This window comes from Taeniopygia guttata, chromosome 4 (assembly GCF_048771995.1).
Source record: "Taeniopygia guttata chromosome 4, bTaeGut7.mat, whole genome shotgun sequence".
NCBI classification, from domain to species: domain Eukaryota; kingdom Metazoa; phylum Chordata; class Aves; order Passeriformes; family Estrildidae; genus Taeniopygia; species Taeniopygia guttata.
The window spans coordinates 770655-795825 of NC_133028.1; the positions used below are offsets into that span (position 1 = coordinate 770655).

Sequence of the window (25171 nt, forward strand, 5' to 3'; positions counted from 1 at the left end):
TCTGCAGGGCTGAGCCGGGCAGGGGGACAGGCTGGGCTCTGGGTGGATTTTAGGGCTCGGCTCTGCCCTTTTCCCCATTTCCAGCCCAGGGAAAGAGCTCCAGCCCCTGGAATTCTCACCCTGCAAAGCAGCTGCCGGGCTGGAGCCTCTTCCCCGGGCTGGCCTTTCCTCCTTCGTGGGAAGATTTATCCACATTTAGGAAATTCAGCCCAAACCTGCCCTTGAGGGCAGAGCCCCGCTGCCACCACAGCTGTCAGCACCTGGTGTCCCCCAGCCACCCAAAATCAGGGCTGGGTGAGCCTTTGGAGAACCTCTGAAGAGCCAAGTGGGAATTTGGGGACTGTCCCACCTCAGGCAGGATTTGGGGTTGGAGCTGGGGCCGCTCAGAGCTCCCTGATGTCCACGGGGTGGCTTTGGGGCCACCAAGGGCCCTCCACACCTGATCACCAATTAAATTCTTTCTCTGACACTTCGCCAGTGTTTAGGAGCTCTTTTTAAATTTTTTTTTTATTTTGTTTTCCTTCTTAGTTATTTTTTCCCCTGACAGTAATTAAAAGTGAAATTGTACATTTCTTGACAGACTCTTGCACATATGGAGAGTTTGCATTTAAACGTGCCTCTTTCAGTCATACAGATTTTGGGTGCTCTTTTTTTTCTTTATTTATTTATTTTCCCGCCGGAATTTTCCCCCGGCGCTCAGCCCCAGCCTCTGCCTGGCCCCGTTCTTCCCCAGCCTCGCCATCCCGCTGCTTTTGGGGCAGCGGGGTTTAGGGTTGGGGTTTGGGTTAGGGGGCTTCGTTTGGGGCTGCGTTAATTAATGCCGAGCTCCGCGTGGGGGAACGGAGCCGTAAATTAGTGGGAGCTGGCTCGGGGCCAGGGAACAAAGTCCCTGCAACTCCAGGAGAGTGGGAGGAAAAGCTGGAGGAGGAGGAGGAGAAGGGAGAGGAGCTGGGAATGGAACGAGGCCGCCCAAGCCCCGTCCCCTTTCGTTGGGTGTCGATTCTCCGCGTCCAGTGGAGATCCACCCGTGGGGATGGCCCCACCCAGCCCTGGGACAGGATTCTTCCCTTCCTTCCCATTCCTTCCCAAATTCCTGGGATCCACTGGGAGGAAACACTGGGGAGGGTCTGGGGTGGGGATGAGCTCACGAGTGGCCAGAGAATAAATGGACGGGGTTAAAGAGTTGCTCAACCTTTTAATTCCGTGGGGTTTTGCAGGCAGAAAACGTCTCCAGAACTGGTGGGGGTTCAGGGAGGAAGGGAAGGATGGTGGGGTTCTCTTATCCTGCCTGATTCCTGCTGGGAATTCTTTGTCCTGGCTGTGTTTGTTGGGCTGGTCCTTGGGTTCCCCTTGCCTGTATCCCTTCTTCAGCTTCTGATGGTCTAAACCAGGAAAAATTGGCCCTGAAGCAGGAAATGTGGCCCTAAAGCAGGAAAAATGGACTGAAACCAGGAAAAATGGCCCTAAAACAAAAAAATTGGCTCTAAAACAGGAAAAATGTCCCTAAAACAGGGAAAATGTCCCTAAAGCAGGAAAGATGGTTTTAAAAAAGAAAAACTGCCTTAAACCAGGAAAAATGGCCCTAAAACAGGAAAAAATGGCCCTAAAACAAGAAAAATGACCCAAAAAAAGGCAAAATGTCCCTAAAACAGGAAAAATGTCCCTAAAGCAGGAAAGATGGTTTTAAAAAAGTAAAACTGCCTTAAACCAGGAAAAATGGCCCTAAAGCAGGAAAAATGGCCCTAAAACAAGAAAAATTGCCCTAAAAAAGGTAAAATGTCCCTAAAACAGGAAAAATGGCCCTAAAGCAGGTAAGATGGTTCTAAAAAGGAAAAACTGCCTTAAACCAGGAAAAATGGTCCTAAAACAGGAAAAAATTGCCCTAAAACAAGAAAAATGGCCCTAAAAAAGGCAAAATGTCCCTAAAACAGGAAAAATGGCCCTAAAACAGGAAAAATGGCCCTAAAAGAAGCAAAAGTGCCTTAAAGTAGGTGCTTTGTATGTCAGAGATGGGATTTGCAGAGCTGGGTCCCCCAGGACACGCCTGTGTGGCCTCGGATGCTGCCAGGGGTGACCCTGCAGGGCCTCTGGCATCCCAGTGCAGACCCCAGCAGGGAACATCTGGCCAGATGTGCTGGACCGGGCTGCCCCTGAGCCTCGGGGGGATGGTGACACGCCAACAAAGATGAATTAATTAAAATAAATTTGATTAAAACAAATCCCAGGCTCCCAGATAGGAGCAAAGTGCTCCCAGGTGGCTCTGCTGCCCTCAGATGTTCCGGTGGGATTTTTTCCTGCTGCCCCAAACAGGGAATGTGCCAAAGGGAGATGGAAAAGATGAGAACCCCCTGTTCACTGCCAGTAGTGACAGCTCTGAACTCTTGCCTCTGTGCAGGGTTTGTGTTTCCCTCCAGAAATACCTGGATTAGGGAATTGTTTGAGTTTTAATGGGATCTTTGGGCAGTGTCAGCTGCCAGGGGATTTTCAGGGTGCATCACGAGCAGTAATTAAAGGTGCAGAGCTTTCAGGGGCAGCAGCATCAGCCAGTTCCACCCCTGGAAAACGGAGAGACAGGAGGCTGATAACGACTGGGATGCCAAAAATAACGGGAACGAAATAAAGCCAGAAATGAGGATAATTTATTCAAGTCCCTGGAAATCAGCTTGGCTGTTTGCATGCCTGGAAAAGCACGGAGAGCAAAGCAGGGATGCTTTAATAATGAGAGAATCTCTCCTCTTGCAGGTTGTTGGTCTCCTCCTGCCCAACCAGACCCTGGCCTCCACTGTGTTTTGGCAGGTGAGGCTCCTCGGGGAGGGTGGGAATGTGGGGAGGGCTCTTGCTGTGAGAAGCCAGGTGTGTGCTGAGGAAGGCAGAGCCTCCCCTGAAATGGGAAATGTAAACCCCTCCCTCTGAATTATTATAGTTTTGAAAGTAGGGGGCTGTCAGGCAAAGATGTGGGAATAGGAATAACAGTTCTTTATTAGGAAAATTAAAAATACAAATGCAATAATAATAATAATGAAAAAAAAACACTGCCAGAGTCAGAGCAGCCCTGTCCCCTCTGGGTCAGGGAGGTGGCAGCAGCCCCATCCCAGGGTGGCTCAGCCCTCCTGCAGTGCCAGCTGTGCTTCTGCTGGAGCAGGATCCTGCACAAGGGGGGAGTTTTCCTCTGGAGCTCCAGGGCTGGGGGAGATGGGCCTGGGCTCCTCTGGGAATGCAGTGGGCAAACGCTGTGGTATCCCAAAATCTCAGATTGGATCCAGGTAGGAATGTTTGGCTCCTCCCCTGGGCAGAGCATCTCCCCATGGGATGATGGAATTTTCTCAGCCATGCAGGGACACTCAGTGGCCATGAACAGAAGATAATTAATAATTAATGGCCCATGAACAGAAGAGATCTCCTGGAGGGAGGATGGGCTGTGGCAGAGATAAATAAAACTGCCCCATGAGCAGCAGATACCTGCCCCACCCCTGGCAGGTGGGATGGAGCACACACATTTCCTACAGCCCAGGGAGGAGGGAGGAGCTGGGTTTTGCCCGGAGCACAGACTGGTGCTGTGGCTGTCCCACCTGGCCGTGCTTTAGGGGCAGGATGTGCCTGCAAGGGGCTGGAAACAAATCTGGGCTCCCCTTTTCATCCCACACCTTCCTGTGCCAGGGCAAGGAAGAGGCAGAACGGGCCAGGAGCAAAAATCAGTTTTTGGAGCCGTTTTGTCTGGGTGTAAATGGTTCTTCCATGGGCACATCCATGGAGGTGTTGGCCCTGAACTCACCCGCCTGCCTTTGGGAGGACAAGGAGCTGGGATTTTCCTTGGGGGAGGATGTTGGAAGGGCTGGAGATGATGGGAGGCCCTGTTGACAGGAATTTTGGGAATAGGTGTGCATGGCAAAGCCCAGGACTCCTGCACTGAGTCTGCTACAGGAACTCTGGGGGAAAACAATCTGTGTGTAGGGAGGTGCTGGTGCGATTTCCCGTAAAAATTCTGGGAATTAAGAGTAAGGGGAGGAAGCAGGCGCGGGAAGGAGAGATCCATAGTAAACACACCACCAGTGTGATTCTGTCGCCAGCTGAAAGGAAGGAAGGAGTTATTTTCAGCCTCCTTTCTACGGCAAATGCCTTTTATTGTCTGCACTGTGAGCGGGGATGGAGCTGTGCAGGAGGAAGGCTCCGAGCAGGGTGGGATCTGCCTGGAGCGTGGGGAAGGCGGCGGAGCCGGGAGCACGGCGGGACAGCCGTGCCGGGAATTTGGGCTCTGCTGGCTCTGGCTGGGAGCTGTCCCACAGGAGGGGTGGCTGGGGACACCCTGAGCCACTCAGGGCTTTGGAGGCCACTCACCTGCCCTCTTCAGGGACATCTGGGATGGAATCCCAGCTGGTTTGGGTGGGAAGGGGCCTTAAATCCCATCCCATTCCACCCCAGGTGGGCAAGGACACCTCCCACTATCCCAGGGTGCTCCAAGCCCCGTCCAGCCTGGCCTGGGACACTTCCAGGGATTCAGGGGCAGCCCCAAGTGCTCTGTTCCAGCCAGTTTAATGCCATGTGTGTCCATAAGCTGGGCCATCTGCTCATCTCCTGCTCCTCAGAGCCTCCTGTGACCCTCTGGGAGCCTTTGGAGCTCAGGAGGTGCCTGCTGGAAAGGTTCCTGCTGCCTCCTGACTGCACATGGATTTGGCCAGGACACCAGGAGGAATTTCTTCACATCGAGGGTGACTGGATATTGGAAGGGGCTGTGCAGGGAGGTGGTGGAGAGCCCATCCCTGGAGATGTCTGAGGAAGGCCTGTGTTAGGGTGGTACGAAATAAATCACACACTCAAAAAGAAGAAAAAGCAGGAAGTTTTATTTCTGGCCAATATACAGAATTCCAAAAGTGACAGTGGATTGGAGGATGGAATTGCCACCTCCCCAACCACACTGGTCAAACCAACAGCCCATCAATTCTCTCCTCCCACAAAGAAGAATGCAAATCATTATTTCCATGAACATGCGTGAGAACTCCAGTAGAAATATGTAAACATTATTAGAAGGCATAGAAAACTTTTTAAAGAACTTCAAAACTTTTCAAACAACAGGGTGGCAAGCCTGGACATGGCACTCAGAGCTCTGGGCTGGGGACGAGGGGGGATCGGGCACAGCTTGGGTTTGGTGACCTTGGAGGGATTTTCCAGCCTCAGTGATTCTGGGATTCTGAGGGATTAAAAGCCAGCAGTGAGGGAGATGGGCCAGGAGAGGAGCTGCCCATCCAGCGTGCAGGGGAGCAGGGCTGCCCTCGGAGCTGTGGAATTTCCATCCCCATTTGAAAGGCACCAAACCAGGCCTGGGCCCTGCAGCAGCGAGGTGCTGAGCTGGGAGCAGCCCCAGGGCAGGTGAGGTTTCCCTCAGGGGTGCCAGAAGGTCGGATTTCGGTGGGTTCGTGCTGATGTCGTGTGTCTCTGTCCTGCAGTGGTTGAACCAGAGCCACAACGCCTGTGTGAACTATGCAAACCGCAACGCGAGCAAGGTGAGCCAGCTGCTGCCGTGAGGGTGACCATGACAAACCTCCCTGGGTGAGGGTGGCCGTGACAAACCTCCCTGGTCCCTGACTCCAGGGTGATGGTGGCCGTGACAAACCTCCCTGGGTGAGGGTGGCCGTGACAAACCTCCCTGGGTGATGGTGGCCATGACAAACCTCCGTGGGCGAGGGTGACCGTGACAAACCTCCCTGGGCGAGGGTGACCATGACAAACCTCCCTGGTCCATGACTCCAGGGCTGTGAGGGTGGTGAAAATGAAAAGGAGCGTGTTCCATGAAGTTACCCAAAAAGACTTTAATAACAATAATGTGTCGCTGTAGGACACGTGAAAGCACGACACGAGCCGCTGCTATTGCAAAGGTGAAAAAAAAGGAAGTTTATTTTCTGACCCAGCATTTATACTTTTCCAAAAGTGAAAGATTGGAGGGTGAATGTGCCACCTCTCCAATGACATTGGACAAACTACCAGTACATCAAATTTCTCAGCCTCTATGGAGGAATGGTAAATAATAGATTGTTTACAGAAGGTTGTGTGAGGAAGTTCTCTACAAGAATGTAAACTCAGAAAGCTTTAGAAAATCTTAAGAATCAGGGCAACAATAATGTTCTCGTTTAAAAACAACAAATGTGGATAAGTTGAGCACAGTACAAGGGGCAGGATCCAAAGACCCTGCACAAAGGGGAAGCAGCAATATATACACTTGGGGTGGAAGCCTCTAGAACAATAACCAGATAGGGAAGCAAGCAACCAATAGGGGAGCAGAACTCAGCATAACTGATAGGGGATACACAACAGGGCACAGCCAATAGGGGAGCAGGATTTAGCATGTCTTATAGGGGATACACAACAGGATACAGCCAATAGGGGAGCAGGATTTAGCATAACTGATAGGGGATACACAACAGGGCACAGCCAATAGGGGAGCAGAACTCAGCATAACTGATAGGGGATACACAACAGGGCACAGCCAATAGGGGAGCAAGATTTAGCATGTCTTATAGGGGATACACAACAGGGCACAGCCAATAGGGGAGCAGGACTTGGACTGCTTAGCATAACATCACCGAAGGCTTCTGGGGGAGCTCTCAAGCTCGCCCTAAGTTAACAAACAACTCCCAGGGCTTGAAACTCAAGCCTGGTTCTTTAGGGGTAAAATCTGGCTGATTTTGAGTCACAGCTGGGCCAATTCCCACACACAGCCACGAGGCAGCCGTGGGCCTGCCCTGGGAGCTTCCCACACAGAAACACCAATCCTGCCTCTTCCCTGGCCATGAAACCTCTGGGGTGGCCACTGGGGGATTTCCAATCCCGTGTTTAAATGCAGTGCAACCAGCACAGGCACAGACATGAGGCTCACGGACTTTGATCTGAACCAGTCCATGGTCCCAACTGGTCTGGAATGGTTTAACTGGGATCTGAAGGAGCACAGAGCAGAATGGTGCCTGGGTTGGGGGAGCAGGAGGAAGCTCCGTGATCCCATCTCCCAAGGATTTTGTTCATGCTGGTGGAGGTGGGAAGTGTTGGGGCCATCCCTGGGAAGTGCTGGGGCTGTCCCTGCTCCATCCTTGTGGGGCTGTCCCTGCTCCATCCTTGGTGGGGCTGTCCCTGCTCCATCCTTGTGGGGCTGTTCCTGCTCCATCTTTATGGGGCTGTCCCTGCTCCCTTCCTTCTCCTCAGCCTCCCTCCATCCCGTGTTGGGATGTAGGAAGCTGAGCTGGAATCCATCCAGCTCACTGAGAGAACATTTCACAGATGAAATATTGACTGTGGTGAGTTTGGGGTTCAGCACTCGAGGCTAGAAATGCTAATTTAGTACCATTTGCTGAATTTCACTCACATCCTTCCTTTGAGCTGCTATTATTATAATTTTACGATGCCAATTAATTTTCCATTCCCTGTAACCTTGCTCAGGAGGCCACGATTTCCTCGCTCTTGCCTCTTGGGATGACAGCCCATGTGTCACAGAACAATATGACGAAATTAAACCTGTCTCTGCTCTGAAACAAATACACCAAAACAAACAAACAAACAAAAATGGGGGGGAAAATGGGTTGAGTATTAATAACCAGAAGTTTATTTATTGAAAATATGTTTTGTTTTTCTTCCCAAAGCCTTCTCCGACATCCAAGTTCATCCAGGGCTACTTGGGAGCTGTCATAAGTGCTGTCTCAATTGCAGTGGGTAACTCTTTATATCTCTGGATTTCATGGCTAAGGAGCTGCTTGGGAGATGTTTTTGGATTGCTGAGCATGTTTATGTCTTTTAACTGACTCAACCCTGTCCTGATAACAGCAAGTGCTGTCAGCTGGGATGAGGCTGGCCCTGCATGCCCCAGCTTTGCAGCAGAACCAGAATCCAGCACCTCCTGCGCTGTGCTTGGCTGCTCTGTGAGCTCCCACTCCCCCTCGTGCATTCATTGGTGGGGAATTCATTAACCAGGCTAATTTGGAGACCTCGAGGTTGGAGGGCTAATTTAGAGACCTCGAGGGTGGCAGGAGAGGAGAGGCAGAGTTCTGGAATGTTCTCCTGGGGATGGAATTACCACTTCTCCTGTGGATGTGTTTCAAGGTGGAGCTGGAGTTCAGGTCACAGCGTGGAACCCTGGAATGGTTTGGGTGGGAAAGGACCTCAAATGCCACCCAGAGCCACCCCTGCCATGGGGGCACCTCCCACTGCCCCAAGAGCTCCCAGCCCCAGTGTCCAACCTGGCCTTGGGCACTGCCAGGGATCCAGGGGCAGCCACAGCAAATCTGGGAATTCCAGCCCAGCCAGGAATTCCTTGCCAAGATCCCAGCCCAAGCTCCCCTTTCCCAGTGGGAGCCATGCCCTGGCTCCTGTCCCTCTGTCCCTTGTCCCCAGTCCCTCTCCAGCTCTCCTGGAGCCCCTCCAGGGACTCTGAGCATTCCCTGGGATTTTCCCTTCTCCAGGGGAACATTCCCAGCTCTCCCAGCCTGGCTCCAGCCCTGGAGCAGCTCTGGGGCCTCCTCTGCAGTTCTGTGTGAAATAATCTGTGAGAGAGGAGCATTTAACATTCCTAAAATTGAGCTCTTGTGGCTTTTAATACATTCCCAGGAGCACAGGTTGACATGAGGAGCAGGATCAGCTCTTCCCCCAGGGACAGGAACAGTTTTGAGGAGCAGCTTGGGAAAGTTATTCCTTACACTGGGGTTTCAAATAAGCCCCGAACTGAGTGGTTGTACCTTCTCCTTTGGAACAGTAAAGATCCACAGCAGTTGGTATTTTTCCCTCTGGAAAGACATTTCCCCATTTTTTCAGGTCACAGAGAATTTACTTTTGCTCCTTGTGCCAGACCATTTTCCTAGGGGCATAGAGTTGTTGAAGTTCCTCGAGGTTTTGAGGGAAAACTCCATTTCTTTGGGTACCCCTGTGCTGGATGGTTTGCCACGTCTCAGTCCGTGTGCTGGGCACTGCTGCTCCTGTCCCCTCCTGCAGAGCTCACCTGAGCCCCCAGCCCAGCCTGGCTCACCTGAGCTCCCACCTCCATCACCACAGAGCTGTGCCCACTTTTCCAGCTCAATTTTAACCCTAATCCCTATCCTAACAACCTCAATGCTTTGGTTTTCCATCCCTGGCTCCCTGGGGAAACGTGGGATGGTTTCCTTGAGCTCCTCAGTGCTTAGGCCAGCATTTTTGTCACCTTGTGAGTCCCCGAGGTGACAGTCCCCAGCTGGATGTGCTGCTGCCACTCACACCCCCCCTGCCAGCCCCTGATCCCCGTTTTTGGCATTAATGCTGCTCTCCCTCTTGGAACAGGGGCAGATTAGAGGGGCAGGACACACGGACAAGGATCTTGGCAGAGCTTTGTCCCCCGAGCAGCTGGGAGGCTTTGGTAAGGAACCCGTGGAGTGTGGAGGTGCAGGGCGTGGGACCCTGCCCCTCCTTGGGCTGCCCTGAGCCTGTGGAGCTGAGGATGGCCTGGGGTGGAGAAGGGCGAAAACCTTCACAGGTTCTTCTCCTTCCTGATGTTTGGGAGGTTTTCCTCCTACGTGGAGCATGAAGGGCAAAAACCTGTAGGGGTTCTTCTCCTTCCTGATGTTGGAATGTTTTCTTCTATGTGGAGCATGAAGGGCAAAAATCTTCAAGGGTTTTTCTTCTATCCTGGTGTTGGAAGGCACTTTTCCTCCCTGTGAAATATGAAGGGCAAAAACCTTCAGGGATTCTTCTTCCATCCTGATGTTGTGATATTTTCTTCCACGTGGAGCATGAAGGGCAAAAACCTTTAGGGGTTCTTCTCCTTCCTGAAGTTGGGATGTTTTCTTCTATGTGGAGCCGAAGGGCAAAAATCTTCAAGGGTTCTTCTTCTATCCTGATGTTGGGATGTTTTCCTCCACACAGACCATGAAGGGCAGCAGCCTTCAGAGGTTCTTCTCCTTTTGGATGTTGGGATGTTTTTCTCCATGTGGAGCAGGAAGGGCAAAAACCTTTAGGGGTTCTCCTATCCTGATGTTGGAAGGCGCTTTTTCTCCCTGTGAAACATGAAGGGCAAAAACCTTCAGGGGTTCTTCTCCTCCCTGATGTTGGGATATTTTCTTCCACATGGAGCATGAAGGGCAAAAACCTTTAGGGGTTCTTCTCCTCCCTGACGTTGGAAGGAGCTTTTCCTCCTTGTGAAATATGAAGGGCAAAAACCTTCAGGGATTCTTCTCCTTCCTGATGTTGGAAGGAGCTTTTCCTCCACGTGAAACATGAAGGTCAGCAGCCTTTAGAGGTTCTTCTCCTTTTGGATGTTGAGATGTTTTCCTCCGTGTGGAACATGAAGGGCAAAAACCTTCAGGAGTTTTTCTATCCTAATGTTGCGATATTTTCTTCCACATGGAGCAGGAAGGACAAAAACCTTTAGGGGTTCTTCTCCTCCCTGATGTTGGAAGGAGCATTACCTCCTTGTGAAATATGAAGGGCAAAAACCTTCAGGGATTCTTCTTCTATCCTGATGTTTGGGAGCTTTTCCTCCACGTGGAGCATGGAGGGCAGTAGCCTTTAGAGGTTCTTCTCTGGTGGGATGTTTTCCTCCATGTGGAGCATGAAGGGTAAAAACCTTCAGGAGTTTTTCTGTCCTAATGTTGGGACATTTTCTTCCATGTGGAGCATGAAGGGCAAAAATCTTCAAGAGTTCTTCTTCTATCCTGATGTTGGAAGGAGCTTTTCCTCCACGTGAAACATGAAGAGCAGCAGCCTTTAGAAGTTCTTCTCCTTCTGGGTGTTGGGATGTTTTCCTCCACATGGAGCACGAAGAGCAGCATGTGAGGTTCTTCTCCAGAGGTTCTTCTCCTTCTGGGTGTCTGAGCTTTCCCTCCACGCAGAGCACGAGGAGCAACAGCCTTCACCTTCACAGGTGTGTGTTCCTGATGTTGGAAGAGGTTTTCTCCACGTGAGGGGCAGCAGCCTTCAGAGGTTCTTCTCCTCTCTGATGTTGGAAGAAAACCTTCCCAGCGGAGCAGGGATGGCACAGGGGGTGTGCAGAGAGGTTTCTGTGTCCCCACAGACATCCCAGCTGGGTTCCTACAACCACAACTCCTCATTTCCACCCTAGAGGGTGAGGAAATCAATATTCTTTTATTCCATATTTTTCTCCCTGTATTTCCTTTTCTCTCCAGCTCCCATCCCAACCCAAGTCACAGCACGGAGCTGTGCCAGGCCCAGAATTTCATCCCTTCTCCTGTGCATGACTTAGGTGAAGGAATCACTTGAAATAAGGCTGGGAAAGGTGTTTGGGCTGGAAGAGATCCCAGATCCCATCCCATTCCAGCCCTGCCATGGCAGGGACACCTCCCACTGCCCCAGGTGGATCCAAGCCCCAGTGTCCAACCTGGCCCTGGGCACTCCAGGGATGCATACAGCAAATCTGGGAATTCCACCTTCTAACATCTCCATTTCTCTTTCTATGGTTGTAGTTTATTTTAATCCCATTCACCCCCCACCAGCCTCTTTCTTGCCTTTTCTTTTTCTCCCTCGTTTTACCGCTGTTCTGAAGAGTGATAATGTAATTTTTTTTCCCCAAACAATTGAGTGGATTCCTGGGATTAGGCTCCAATTCCTGATATCTGGCTGCTGTTCATGCTGGTGGTGCATGAAGTGCAATTAACACCAGCTGGTTTTCCTAAACAAGGCAAACAAAGGCAGGGAGAAGTAAAAAGACTTGAGAAAGACCAAGCATGTTTCAAATGTTTGGAATGTTTTATTCCCCCAGTATTCCAGTGCCAAGAGCTGCACAGATCAGGGGGGGCTGTGATTAGACAGAAACTCCTTCCAGCTGACACACACACACCCTTACTCTGCTATTTTTCACACTTTTAGAAGATTAAAAAAGCTGCATGGAGCTGATTTTATTGGCAACAATCACTTTTTAGATATTATAATTTTATCTAGATAATAATTATGAATAACAATTTTATTATTTCTATGTGGAAGTAGGTTTCTTTTGCCCAGGGAAATTGGGCAATCCCTGGAAGTGTCCAAGGGCAGGTTGGAGCACCCTGCCTCAGTGGAAGGTGTCCCTGCCGTGGCAGGGGTGGATGAGAGGGGATTTAAGGTCCTTCCAACCCAACCCAATCCGGGATTTTGCGATTCCTCACCTTGGACTCACTGCTGGCCCCCCAGGAGAGGGTTTAAAGCAGCTCTTCACAGGCAGACCCAGAGCTCTTCATTTTGGGAGTGATTTCTTGTTTCCTGACCCCAAATCCCGCCTCTGCAGCAGCCACTGGAGGTGGGGAACCAAAGCAAAATCCCATTGCTGCCCATGGGGTTTCCTGCTGCCCTGGGCTGTCCCAGTGGGCACCACTGTGCCAGGCTGGGCACTTACACCTGAGTGTGTTCAGAGCCAAAGCAGCTGCAAGCTGGGGAGGAGCAGGAATGTTTGAGTGTCCTGGTCTGCTTGGATCCTGGGGCTGGAGCACCTGGAGCAGCTGAGGGAGCTGGGAAAGGGGCTCAGACAGCAATCTCAACCTTCCCATGTCAGCAATCCCATTCCTTCCCTTTCCACCAATCCCATTCCTTCCCATTCCAGAAATCCCATTCCTCCCCACACAATCAATCCCATTCCTTCCCTTTCCACCAATCCCATTCATTCCCATTCCATCAATCCCACTCCTTCCCTTTGCATCAATCCCACTCCTTCCCTTTCCAGCAATCCCACTCCTTCCCTTTCCATCAATCCCATTCTTCCCTTTCCATCAATCCCATTCCTTCCCTTTCCAGCAGCCCCAATCTTTCCCTTTCCATCAATCCCTTCCCTTTCCATCAGTCCCAATCTTTCCCTTTCCATCAATCCCATCCCTTTCCAGCAGCCCCAATCTTTCCCTTTCCATCGATCCCTTTCCAGCAGCCCCAATCTTTCCCTTTCCATCCATCAGCCCCAATCTTTCCCTTTCCATCGATCCCTTCCCTTTCCAGCAGCCCCACTCCTTCCCGTGCTGGGCTGCCCCGTCCCGGTGCTGCTCCTCCGTCCCCGCTCCCCCCGTGCCCTCTCGCACACCACTTCTCGCTCTCCTCTCCAGGTGGAGGTGCCCCTGTGGATTTTTCCAATCCCGCTCCCGTTCCCGATAATTGTCTGCGAGGCTGCGCTGACAGCCTGTGAATGGGGTGTGATGTCCATCATCAGCCGGGAGAGCTGCAGCCCTCCCGCGCCTCGCTCCGTCCTGCTCCGGGCAGCAGGAGATGTCCAGGGCCTGAGCAAGTCGGGAGGGATGGAGCGTGGCCAGGCTCCCTCCTCCATGGAGCAGGGGGAAAATCCCAGGGGATGCGAGGAGCTGGTGACCGGCTTCTGTTCTAAATGAAGTTTAAGTTTGAAATGAAGCAACGCCTGGCTCTGTAGTCTGCATCTCTCTGCTCCAAAGCTGTTCCTGCGCATCCCTTTCGCTGTTCATTCTCAGATCCCAGAAGGGAGGGGTTGGATCTCTCAGCCCGGCAGTTCCTCCATGGACCCAGAAATCGCTGGAGCTGAGCAGCCATTCCCAAAGGCACTTGGCTGCATTGGGGGACAAGGACGTGGGGTTCTCTGGGAAGCTCCAGTGCCCATCATCATCCTGTCCCTGCAGTGAGGAGCACCTGGCACTTGCTGGGTGCCCATCCCTGGGACTGTCCCAGGCCAGGCTGGATGGGCCTGGAGCAGCCTGGGATGATGGAAGATTAAGGTTCCTCCCAACCCAGTTTGCTCTGGGATTCCATGAGTGTCCCCTCCCAAACTTCATGTGCCTCTCTGCAGCATTTGCTCTCTCATTCCGCAGGGATGTCTCCATTTCCAGCAGGTTTGTTCTCATCCCTTCCTTTCCCTCTGCCCCAGCCCATCCCCACGATCCCAGGAGTGCTGCTGCCTCTGGACAGGATCCAGGTGCATGGAGAACTTGGTAGGAGACAACACCCTCTCGTTTGGGGCATGGCCCCTCATCCTCCTTGCTCCACCACCTCCCAAACCAAGTTTGTCATGTTCTCAGCGTGAATCCCACTTTTCTCCAGCCTTGACCCAGACTACGCCATTCTCTTCCCTTGGAGCATCCAGCTGTGGGGCTGCTGTGGTCGTCCCTGCTGGAATTGCCTTGGGAGTGATGTTTCCTCCTTCCCTTACTCTTGCTCCTCTCTAAGTTCCTTCCCCACTCGGATCCTGATTGCTTTCCCTTCCCTTAGACTCTTCCATTCTGTTCTCCTTGGCTTGGGAAAGCTCCAGTTGGGAAAGAGCCCAGTTTTCCATCTCTCTGCCTCCATCTTCACCTCCCAGCCCTAATGAATGAGTTTTTTCCTTCCTTCTCCTAATGCTCTTTTCTCCAGCTTGGCTGAATGGGACTCATCAGATCCAATTAGTTCTAATCCAATCTGGTGGCTGGGGGGATGAGGGATAACCTCCTTTGGAGCCAGTCCCTCTTTCCAAGTTGACTTTCCAGGTCTCTTGAACAGCCAGCTCCAGCTGCAGTGCTCAGGGATGCCCTGGAGTTAAATCCCCTAAATCAGTGGAGATTTCTCCAGCACAGTCCATGAAGTCTGGAGAGTGGCTCAGCAATGTTTAGGTGGTGCCATCCACCAGCTAATCTTGCTGGACTCCTGAGATTCCTTAATTTTATAAAACTTCCCTCCCAGCATGAAGTAAAATAAGTCCTTGGATGGATTTACTGCTCTAGGCTGGGTTTAAGAGGTGTGAGCTTGGCCATTGCCAATGTCAGGCATTCAAAAGTATCTCTCAGGCTTCAAAAATCTTCATAAAAAGGCAGAAAAAACCAGGGATTAAAAAAAAATTCCTGTGGTTTTAGAATTGGTGTCTTGGTAGACACGAGGTCAGAACTTTGAGGGACAAGAAGGAGAAGAAAAGGAATCAGAAACGTTGGTCTCTGACAGTGCCTGATGGTTGTGCTTCAAAGTGCGGTGGTGTCACAGCATTCTGCTGAGGGAACTGCTGCTGAACAAACGGGGAGCTGCAGAAATGGCAGGAATTCCTGGCACTCGAGGAGGAGGAGGGAGGAGGAAGGGCAGAGTGCTGCTGGAGGCACAGCAGAGCCCTGGCTGAGGTTTCTCTCCCACTGGTGGTGTTTGATCCTGGTTTCGTGTCAAGGGATGTTAGGAAGTGTTGGTGTCACATATCCCTGGGTCCAGCTATGTGTCCGTGTGTCCAGCTGTGTGTCTGTGTGTCCAGCCAGGTGTCTGTGTGTCCACTCATGTGTCTGTGTCCAGCCCTGTGTCCCTGTGTCCAGCCCTGTGTCCCTGTGTCCCCCTGGCTCCCTCAGCCCCACCGAGGGAGTGCTCTGGAGGAGGAAACCTCAGCCAAGCAGGCAATTGGAAAAAGCTGGAATTGAGCTGGGTCACAGGATGGGAATGTGCACCACGGATAACTCCTCATCCCTGGCAGTGCCCAAGGCCAGGCTGGACACTGGGGCTTGGAGCACCCCAGGACAGTGGGAGGTGTCCCTGCCTTGGACGTTCTTTAAGGTTCCTTCCCACCCAAACCATTCTGGAATTCTGTCAAACTCTGGAGCAGGTTGCCTGGAGAAGCTGGGCTGCAAAGGGAGGCATGGGACAGGAGGAAGCAGCTTCAGGCTGTGCCAGGGAAGGTTCAGGTCGGATATCAGGAAGAATTCCTTCACCAAGAGGTTGTCAGGCTGCCCAGGGCAGGGTGGAGTCCCCATCCCTGGGGGGGTTTCACAGCCCTGTGGATGTGGCCCTTGGGGACATGGGGCAGTGGTGGCAGTGCTGGGAATGCCTGGACTCAATCTTGGGGGGCTTTTCCAGCCTCAGTGATTCTGTGGTTGTGCCAGGGTGGGTGGGGTGGATCCCCCCTGGTTCTGTCCCATGTTTCCATCACCAGTGCTGCAGATCCTGCGCAGTGCCTGGGTGATGGTCCCAGCAATAAACCTGGGGTGGTCTTTAATGATGAATTTGCCTCAACAGCGTCCTTTGGCCAATCCCAGGTAATTAAACTCATTAATATCTCCTTGATGACCCTTTTGCTTTGGTGGCCTGAGGTTGAGCAGTTCCTGCCCTGTTTTCCCTCATCCCACCTCATGGCCTGTGGAAAGGTGTTCACAGATCAGCTAGAGCAATTTCCAAACTGTAGAAAACAAACCCTCATTAGTTTCCTATATCCAGCCCTTGTGTTGAGGATTTGGGAGATGGGATTTACTCTCTGGCAACATTTAATTTCATGTTCCCAGCAGGAGGGTTGCTGTGAGTGGGGACTGAGTTCATCACATTAAATCGGGAAGTAAAATGCTTTTATTTCACTGCCCTCACAGCGGTGGCTCTCCCAGACTCAGCTTTTCTCTTTCAAAAGCTGCTGCTCTTCCACTTCATTGTCAAATCCTCCACCAAACCTCCAATCCTCCTTTGGCTGCTGCAAACCCAACAAAATTTGTCATGGACACGGATTAACCACATCCAGACTAAATACCTGAATCCATGGGGCAGACCAGCAAAGCCGGGCTTAAAACTGACTTCTCTTAAAGCCACATATTTTAGACTGTGTTACAGTTTCTGGAGGTGTTCAGACTTTGAAAATACTCATTGTAACAATTGGAAAACTAAAAAAAAACCAAAAAAACTGAGATCATTGAGCCATTTTTGAGGGGGAAGAAGTTTAAGACAAGCCCTCACTGCTGCCCAGACTAAGCAGAATCACCACAGGCTCTTGGACTCAGCTCCAGGGCTGCGTTTGCTGAGGGCAAGAGGAGGAATTCCTGCTGGGGGTCTGGGTGAAAACCTTGGGGAATATTTCCTGGGGCTGGAGGAGCAGCCCTGTGCTCGTGCAGGGCTTACCCAGCACTTGTGCTTCTCCTCCTCTTCCTCCCAGGCTCCGGCACGCCGGGATGTGCTGGGATGTGCAGTGTAATGTAGCAGCCTGCAAAATATGATCTCCCAGGCTTCTCTTTGCTTTTTAAAATCCCCCTCCAAAAAAAAAAATTAAAAAAAAAAAAAAATTGCTGTTTCCTGACAGCTTTTTGGTTATGGCTGAATTTTTTTTCCTTAATTTTGCTGCATTTTGGGCTCAATATATTTCGGCCACACGTTACTCAAGGCTCCCATTTCCAGCTGAAAATTCCCAGGTTGGAGCTGGTGGGTTTAGTTTGTGCATTTGGGCTTTTTTTTGCAGGGGATGAAAAAGAGAAAATATTGCGAGGAAGAGTGATTTAAAGACAGAAATCATTCCCCATGAATAGATTTGGTTCATTTTTAACCCCACGTGTGCACAAAGCCAGTTTTGATGGAGATTCTCCCAACTTTCAGCGTCATCAATGCAAGGAGGCAGTGACTCCTCTGGGCTGTTTCTATGAACATCCACAACGACCCAGATCCGTTAAAAACTGCGGAGAGCTCTGCATTATTCAAGGGTTGGACAAGGCAACAAAAATAAATCCATGGTTATAATAAACTTTACAGCCCAAATGTTGGCACTAGGGTTGTGTAGTCGAGACCCTTGGAGAAGGAATTAATTGTGTTGGGCCACCACAACCACTGAAATTTAGGGTTGTCCCAGCTAGCTGAGGACTGCCAGTCCCAAGGATTTTGTGGTGGATGGGGGAGATGATGGTGAACTGGGCAAAAATCCAGCCAAGGGCAATTCCAGAAGGACTGGATGGTGTTGGAGTGGTTTCTGGCTTATCTTTTAGCTGGGAAGGGTTTAAACCAAATGGTTGGGTTCAATCCTTCATATAAACCCAACAGCTGGGTTCAACCTTCCATATAAACCCAACAGCTGGGTTCAGTCCTTCATATAAACCCAACAGCTGGGTTCAATCCTTCCATATAAACCCAACAGCTGGGTTCAGTCCTTCATTTAAACCCAAGTCTAATCCAACCATTGGGTTCAACGCTTTGTGTAAAGCTGATAGTTGGGTTCAGTCCTTGACTTAAACCCAGTGATGGGTTCAACTCTTCATTTAAACCCAACAGTTCAACCCTTCATTTGAACCCAGTGGTTTGGTACATCCTTTCTTATAAACCCAAGAGTTGGTTTAAGCCCAAGGGTTGGTTTCAATCCTTAATTTATACCAAATGTTTGGGTTCCATCCAATGGTTGGGTTCAACACTTCATATAAACCCAAGATAGGTTCAACCCTTAATTTAAACCCAAGAGTTGGGTTCAACCCTTCATTTAAACCCATGGTTTGGTTCAATCCAGTGGATGAGTTCAGCACTTTGGATAAACCAAACTGTTGGGTTCAACCCTTCATTTAAACCCAAGAGTTGGGTTCAGTCCTTCATTTAAACCCAGGAGTTTGGTTCAATCTTTCATTTAAACCAAGGGGTTTGGTTTAATCCTTCATTTAAGCCCAAGAGTTTGGTTCAGTCCTTCATTTAAACCCAAGAGTTGGGTTCAATCCTTCATTTAAACCCAAGAGTTTGGTTCAACCCTTCATTTAAACCCAAGAGCTGGGTTCAACCCTTTGTCTAAACCCAAGAGTTGGGTTCAATCCTTCATTTAAACCTAGGAATTTGGTTTAATCCTTCATTTAAACCGAAAAGTTGGGTTCAACTCTTGATTTAAGCCCAAAGGTTGAGTTCAACCCTTGTTTTAAGCTCAACAATTGGATTTAACCTTGTATTGACTAAAGGGTTGAGCCCAACACAGCCAAACCCTGCAGCTGGGGGAGGTTTAGTTCCCAATGCCTTTTCATGGGGAGGGACCCCAAAGTGTGCCATCTACCCTGCTCCTGGTCATTAACTCTCTGCTGCTCTGGTTTGTTTTTCTCCATTCCAAGGTGGGCCTTAATGTTCTGATCCAGAGAGCAAACAAGTTTACCCCGGCCACTCGGCTCCTGATCCAGAGGTTCGTGCCATTCCCTGCTGTTGGTAAGGAAAAATTCCTTTTCTTTGTATTCCAATAGGTGGTTGCAAACCTGCAGCTGGCCAGAAGCCACTGGGATGGACACAGCTCCTCCCTTCCTGCTCGTGTCCCCTCAGTGGTGCTCCCTGAGCTGGGGCAGGCAGGGATGGGACTCTGCAAAGCAGAATTTCAGCAGAAAAATGCTGCAAAGCTGCTGGTGAAGGCTCCTCGGGCTTTTCAGCTGCACTTGGCACTCTGAGGCAGCTTCAGAAGTGACCAGCACTGAGTGCTCCTCGACCATTCCAACCTGAGAGCATTCCAATTGCCAGATCTGGGTTGAGCTGTGTCAAATCTTCCAATAAGCAGCAGCATTGTGGTTATTTTGCAATAAAATGCAAAGAAATGGTTCTGCTCCGAATGTGCAGATTTCTGAGAGCCACTGGTTGAGAGCAGCCCCGGGTGTGTGCAGAACTGAGGCTGCTGCTGGCTCGGTGGACCATTTTATTGGGGTTTTATCAGCCCTGTGTTTGAGGGCTCTGCACTCAGCCTTTGCTGGGCCTCTGCTTCCAACCTCCAGCGGGTGCTGAGTTATTTTAGCCCTGGAGAAATCACCGGTGGCTTTGGGGTAATTTTTTTTTGTGTAAGCTTGTTTATTTACAAAGGTGGTGGAAAAATTGCCCCGGCATGGAGGAAATCACTAAAAAATGGGGTTTTCTCCCTGTTCCACGTTCTTTTTTGAGCCGTATAATGCCAAATTTTCCTTTCAGGTTTTTCCTTTGCTGTGCAAGTGCCACATCCTCAGAGCTCTCCTGAGCCCCTTTTCCCCTGTGCTGCTCTCACTTTCTTTGGCATTTCTGCTCCTTTTTTAGCAGAGAACTGGTTGTGTGTCCCTCCAGCCCTCAATCCCTGAGCTGCTGGATTTTTTTCCCCTCTTTTCTGCCACAAAAGCATCTGCCTGCCCTCCCTGCAGAGCAGAGGGGCAGGGATTGTGCTCTGGGGGTTGCACTGAGCATTTTCTTTGTACACCAGGGCTCTGTGGGCATTGTTGTTGTTTTCCTGGGACCTTTCTGGGATCTGTTTTAGGGGGATTCAGCTTTCCTTGGGTTTTTATAACCAGGAGAATACGAGGGATGAGTTCCAGCCCCAGGAGGCAGCTCTGAGAGGTGTTTGAGTCAAAGACTCAGGAAATCCTTGCTGCAGGGTTGATCTGCTTTCACACAAAGTTGTTTGTATTGGCATTGATTGAGGACACATAATTAATTTGTTTAGCCTGTAATTAATTCTCCAGCTAATGTTTTATTTGTCGTGCTTCGTTATGAGCCAGGACATCAGGGATCCTCCCGCTAATTGCTGGTTTGTGGTTTGCAGACCTGGACAAAACCTTAATTAAGATGTGTCTCCCAATTCCTTTTGAACCTCCAGCCCCCAGCAGAAAGGCAGAAATTCTCTATTTCTACATGAAAAGGCAAACACTGGGGTAAAGCTGTTGCTCCAAAAACCCCACAGATGTGGTCATCAGGGATGGGGTTTAGGGTTGTGGTGGATCTGGCAGTGATGGTTGGATTTAGAGGTCTTTTTCATCCTTAATAACTCTGTGATGCTGTGAAATTAAAGAGTTTTCCCCATCCCTTCCTTGCCTCCCTCTGCACTGACCGCCAGAGCTGTGCTGGTGGGGGCAGCTGGAAAACTGGAGGGACATCCAAGCTTGAGGGTCCCATCCAAGTTACAGCTGCTGCTGGGGTGGAAGGCAGCCCAAACTCCAGCAGGGATGTTCCTGAGGACTCCCCGGAGCTCTGGGAAGCTGGGATGGGTACTGGAGGAGGTCTTGGTGCCCTCAGAGAGGTCTGTGTCCTCTCCAGGCCACGTGAAGGCTGCGTTTGCAGTCAGTGAGCGCCCACCTGCAGCAGCTCTGCATGGAGGACACCTTTAACACCAGCACTGCTGGGTCAGGCCCTGCCCTCACCCCCCTCCAAGGTTAATTTCTAGCAGCTGAAAACCCCAAATTGTCCAAAAAATCCCGCCCAGGAGCAGGGGGTGGGTGCAGGAAAGCAACCCAGGGGAGCAGCTCCTGGAGGTGACCAAGGCCTGCAGAGCCAGGGGCTGCCCCACTGGAAAAGGGTCTGGGATCGGGGTTGGGGCATCTGTGGGGTTCCATGGAAAAGCAGGGAAGGGAAGGAGGTCTTGGAGCCTGAGTTTGAGCAGGGAGGGGCTGGATCCCTTCTCAGAGGTGAGGAGGGGAAGGATCTCAGTACCCAGAGGAGTTCAAGGAACCCAATTCACCATTTCTGCCCCAGAACTGGGTGTGAACAGCTGGCCCCAAGGCCAGGGTGTCACTGGTGAGGGTGTGCTTTATACTGGAGATGTTCATGGCTAAAAATCCTGAGAAAACCCCAAAAATCCCATCCCAAACCCGATCTGAAGGAAATTGAAGCTGATGGAAAGATCCTCAATGGAGAGAAGGAGGGAGGAAGGATTTCTTCTCCTTGGGCTTTTTTTTGTGTATGTGGTTAAAATTGTTGTGTTTAGGTGATGCCCAAGGACAGATTTAGAGTGTGGAAAGCACCCTGGGATAGAAAACAATCCCTACAAACACCCAGGAGTGGGGTGGTGCCTTGGTTTGGAGCCCGAGCCCAGTTTCCTCAGGGTGCTTTCACAGCCACACTTTCCATTATCACAATTTCTTCCCAAATCCTGCAGATGACTTTGTCTGTGCATATATTTATTTATTTCTCGCCCCCCACCCTCGTGCATTGGAGACGTCCATGAAATCCAAGTTTAGCCATAATTAGCAGCGTTTCTGCTCTCTCAGGAAGCAGAAGGGGAGCGGGTACGTGAGCGGCTCCTCTCAGACAGACGGGCTGCAAGCAGCTCTTGGGTTTGGGACCAGGTCAGGGAATCCAGAGCCTTGCAAAAGCATCTTGGGAACGTCAGGGCTGGCCACCCCACCCTGAGTCTGTCAGGAACCCTGTGCCAGGGCATCCCTGGCCAAAGCAGCTCTGTTTGATCCGCTCAGTTTTGATTGACAGCGAGAAGGACGGGGCGGGCGAGTGTTGGAAATGAAAAAACCCAGGGGCTAAACTTTCTTTGAATGAAAGGCCTTGTTTTGTTTTTTATCTGGGACTCGGGAGCTGAAGGGTTGGGGACACGGGTATTTTGATAGATGGGAAGAGTGGTCTGGTAGTTGGAATATTAAAGAGAGAGACAGAGTGTGCGTGTGTGTGTGTTCCTCTCCCTCTCGAGTGGAAGGAGCATTTGTCACCACAAATCATCCTTGATTGCACAGAGCTGCCTTCGGAGAGGGCTCACCCACCCACCACCCTCAAAAAATTAGACATTTGTTATATGACATGAATTGAGATTAATTAGCGAATATTAACCCATCAAGCAGTGCAGAAACACATTTTTGGAAGGCACTGGTACTTGCAGCAACAGTGGGTTTGTCTCAGTTCTGGGTGGAAAGTTTGCAGGGAAATGTGGTGTGGGGGGTGCTGGAAAATGCCACTTGATCAGCCCAAAAGTTTTGTGGGAATGAGCAGCTTTTCTCTGGGAGAAGTTGGGAAGTGCCTGGGCGAGGGGAGGGGCTGCACGTGGGAGGGTGGTGCTCAACCCCAGCTCTTGGTCAGACTCGAGACAGAATTTGGGGTCACCTCGAGGCCTCAAAAGCCACAGGCTGGGCAAGAGAGAGGGATTAAAAGGTCCTGGTGGATGGAGTCATTTTCCCCCTAAAATGTGTGAAATCATGGAATGGTTTGGGCTGGAAAGGACCTAAAGACCATCTAGTTCCAACCACAGGCAAGGACATCTTGCGCTAGACCTTCCCTTGTTGCCCCAGAGGAAAAAAAATTGGTTATTGTTCTCCTTGAGAATTGCATCTTTTTTTGGGGATTGGAGCAATTTGCCTCAGCAGATTGAGGGAAGGAGATCTGGGGGGCTGAACAGAAGCTGCCAGTGGGACTGAGCAGGGCTGATCCTCCTGCCTTTCTCCTCCTCAGCCAGTGCCAACATCTGCAACGTGGTCCTGATGAGGCACACGGAGCTGGAGGAAGGAATCGATGTGTTGGACAATAATGGGAACATTGTCGGCTCTTCCAGAGTCGCTGCCAAACACGTGAGTACGGGAGCTGGGAGAGCTGGGACACAGCTGATTCCAGGCCCAGCACATCCCACAGCCTCTGCAATCCATGGCTTTAGGAGCTGGGAAGGGAGGAGATGCAGAGAACATGGGGTTGTGTCCTGCAGGGAGGTTTGGGGACTGGCCCTGGTGCTTTGGAAGGGCACAGTGACAGGACAGATCCTGTGCCTGGTGCTTCCACGGAAATTCCTTGTGGGATACCCAGAAAAGATCCCTCACACCTTTTCCCAGATGAGGAGGACTCGGGCTCGGAGCTGAGCAGCTTTTCAACCCTTCCCAGCCAAACCTGCACTAAAAACTGCACCCAAAGCTGTCTGAGGGCAGCCAGATGTTTTTAACCTCGTGAACAGGCGGTTTGCTTTCCCCGTAACCCACTCTGTGCCATCTGCCTGGAATTGTTCCCTTGCCATCCCCGGGTGCAGTTCTGGCTCCTGAGCATCCCCTGAGCTGTTGTTTCCAAGTGGGCTCTCAGTGAGATGTGAAGCTGTGCTGAGCACACGCCCAGGCACAGGAGTTAATAATATAATGCTTGGCATTTCCCTCCCTCCTTCTGTCCAAGGCACTCCAGAGACAGCAATTAATGTACAGCTCTGCAGTCCTCGGCAGGAACGGGGAGATCTCGAATTCCTCTCCATATTGTTGGTTAACAGGGGGATTAAAACAATCTGGTGAAGGGCTCAGAGACACTTCTTGGAGCCAGTTTTCCTCACTTCCATTAACTGGCTCCAGGACCCGCCTTCCCCTCTCCATCCTGATGGTTGAAAGAGAAAATGAAGATTTAAAGTGAAGGCGCTGTGAGAGCGATGTAGGTGGAGCTTCAGCATAAAATCTGGGAGTTCTGGGAACTTCTGCTCAGCTGCCATCCAATCCCAGTGCTTCTTCCTGGATAGGTTAATCCTGGTTTTTGTCATGTGAAACGTGGCAGATCCTCAGTGTGACACAGCTGTCCCTGTGTGAGGGTTGGTTGTGACATAAAATCATGGAATATTTGGGTGGAAGGGACCTTAAATCCCATCCAGTGCTACCTCTGCCATGGGCAGGGACACCTCCCACTGTCCCAGGCTGCTCCCAGCCCCAGTGTCCAACCTGGCCTTGGGCACTGCCAGGGATCCTGGGGCAGCCACAGCAAATCTGGGAATTCCAGCCCAGCCCCTCCCCACCCTCCCAGCCAGGAATTCCTTGCCAAGATCCCAGCCCAAGCTCCCCTTTCCCAGTGGGAACCATTCCCTGGCTCCTGTCCCTCTGTCCCTTGTCCCCAGTCCCTCTCCAGCTCTCCTGGAGCCCCTTCAGGCCCTGGAAGATCTCTGGGCCTCAATAAATCCAAATTCTGCTTTGGTTGCTTATTCCCATCCCATTCCCACAAGTGATTCCCATCTCATTCCCACCAGTGATTCCCATCCCATTCCCACCAGTGATTCCCTCCCATTCCCACCAGTGATTTCCTCCCATTCCCACCAGTGATTCCCATCTCGTTCCCACCAGTGATTCCCTCCCATTCCCACCAGTGATTCCCATCTCACTCCCACCAGTGATTCCCATCCCATTCCCACCAGTGATTCCCTCCCATTCCCACCAGTGACATAAGTGACACTGCTCTCATCCCATGGGGAGTGAGTGAGGTGTGTCTCGGCCACGCTGCTGGAGGTGGTGGCAGCTCTGGGGCAGCCCTGGGACACGGGAATGTCCCTGTCTGTGCCTGAGGGATCTGAAGTTCACTCCCAGATCTTCAAACTGCTTCCTAAAGGGCTCAGTCAGAGCTGAAAGCTCATTTTGGGGAAAAAATTCCCATCTCATCCCCATCAGTGGCACCCACCAATTGGAGTTGGGGCTCTGGCCAAGCTCCAGCCCTGCTAGGATGGGATGATTGACCATAAACCCAGATCTTTTCTGCATCAAAAAGGATTCAAGTGCTTTGGCTTGGCAGTTTGGCCCTCTGTAGATGGCAGCTGAACCTACTTTTAGAGTGAGCTTAGAGAATCATTATCCCGGCCTGATTTCCCAATTCTCTACTGATTTGAGGTCGATCAGCTGCTGCAGACTCTGGGATGACAGCTCAGAGCCATCAGCAGAGCCACCCGAGCCCGGCAGGTCCCTCCTGGGGTTGTTTGGGATGTCTGGATGTGTTTGTTTGTGTTTGCTCTGCAGGCCCTGCTGGAAACAGCCCTGACCAGAGTGGTCCTGCCCATGCCTATACTGGTTCTACCTCCCATCATCATGTCCGTGCTGGAGAAGTGAGTCTGCCCAGGGGAAGGGAGGGAGGAGCCTCA

General features: G+C 51.1%; 1 protein-coding gene across 2 annotated transcripts in view; it reads left to right on the forward strand.

Moving 5' to 3' along the window:
• SFXN5 (sideroflexin 5) overlaps nt 1–25171 on the forward strand; it is a 92985-nt gene that overhangs the window by 37202 nt on the left and 30612 nt on the right. For both annotated transcript variants that reach the window (XM_041715551.2, XM_072927816.1), the window contains 6 exons: nt 2743–2796; nt 5442–5498; nt 7623–7688; nt 18708–18798; nt 22765–22880; nt 25050–25135. In XM_041715551.2, coding sequence (XP_041571485.1) covers nt 2743–2796; nt 5442–5498; nt 7623–7688; nt 18708–18798; nt 22765–22880; nt 25050–25135 — 470 coding nt within the window. The remainder of the gene's footprint in view (nt 1–2742; nt 2797–5441; nt 5499–7622; nt 7689–18707; nt 18799–22764; nt 22881–25049; nt 25136–25171) is intronic.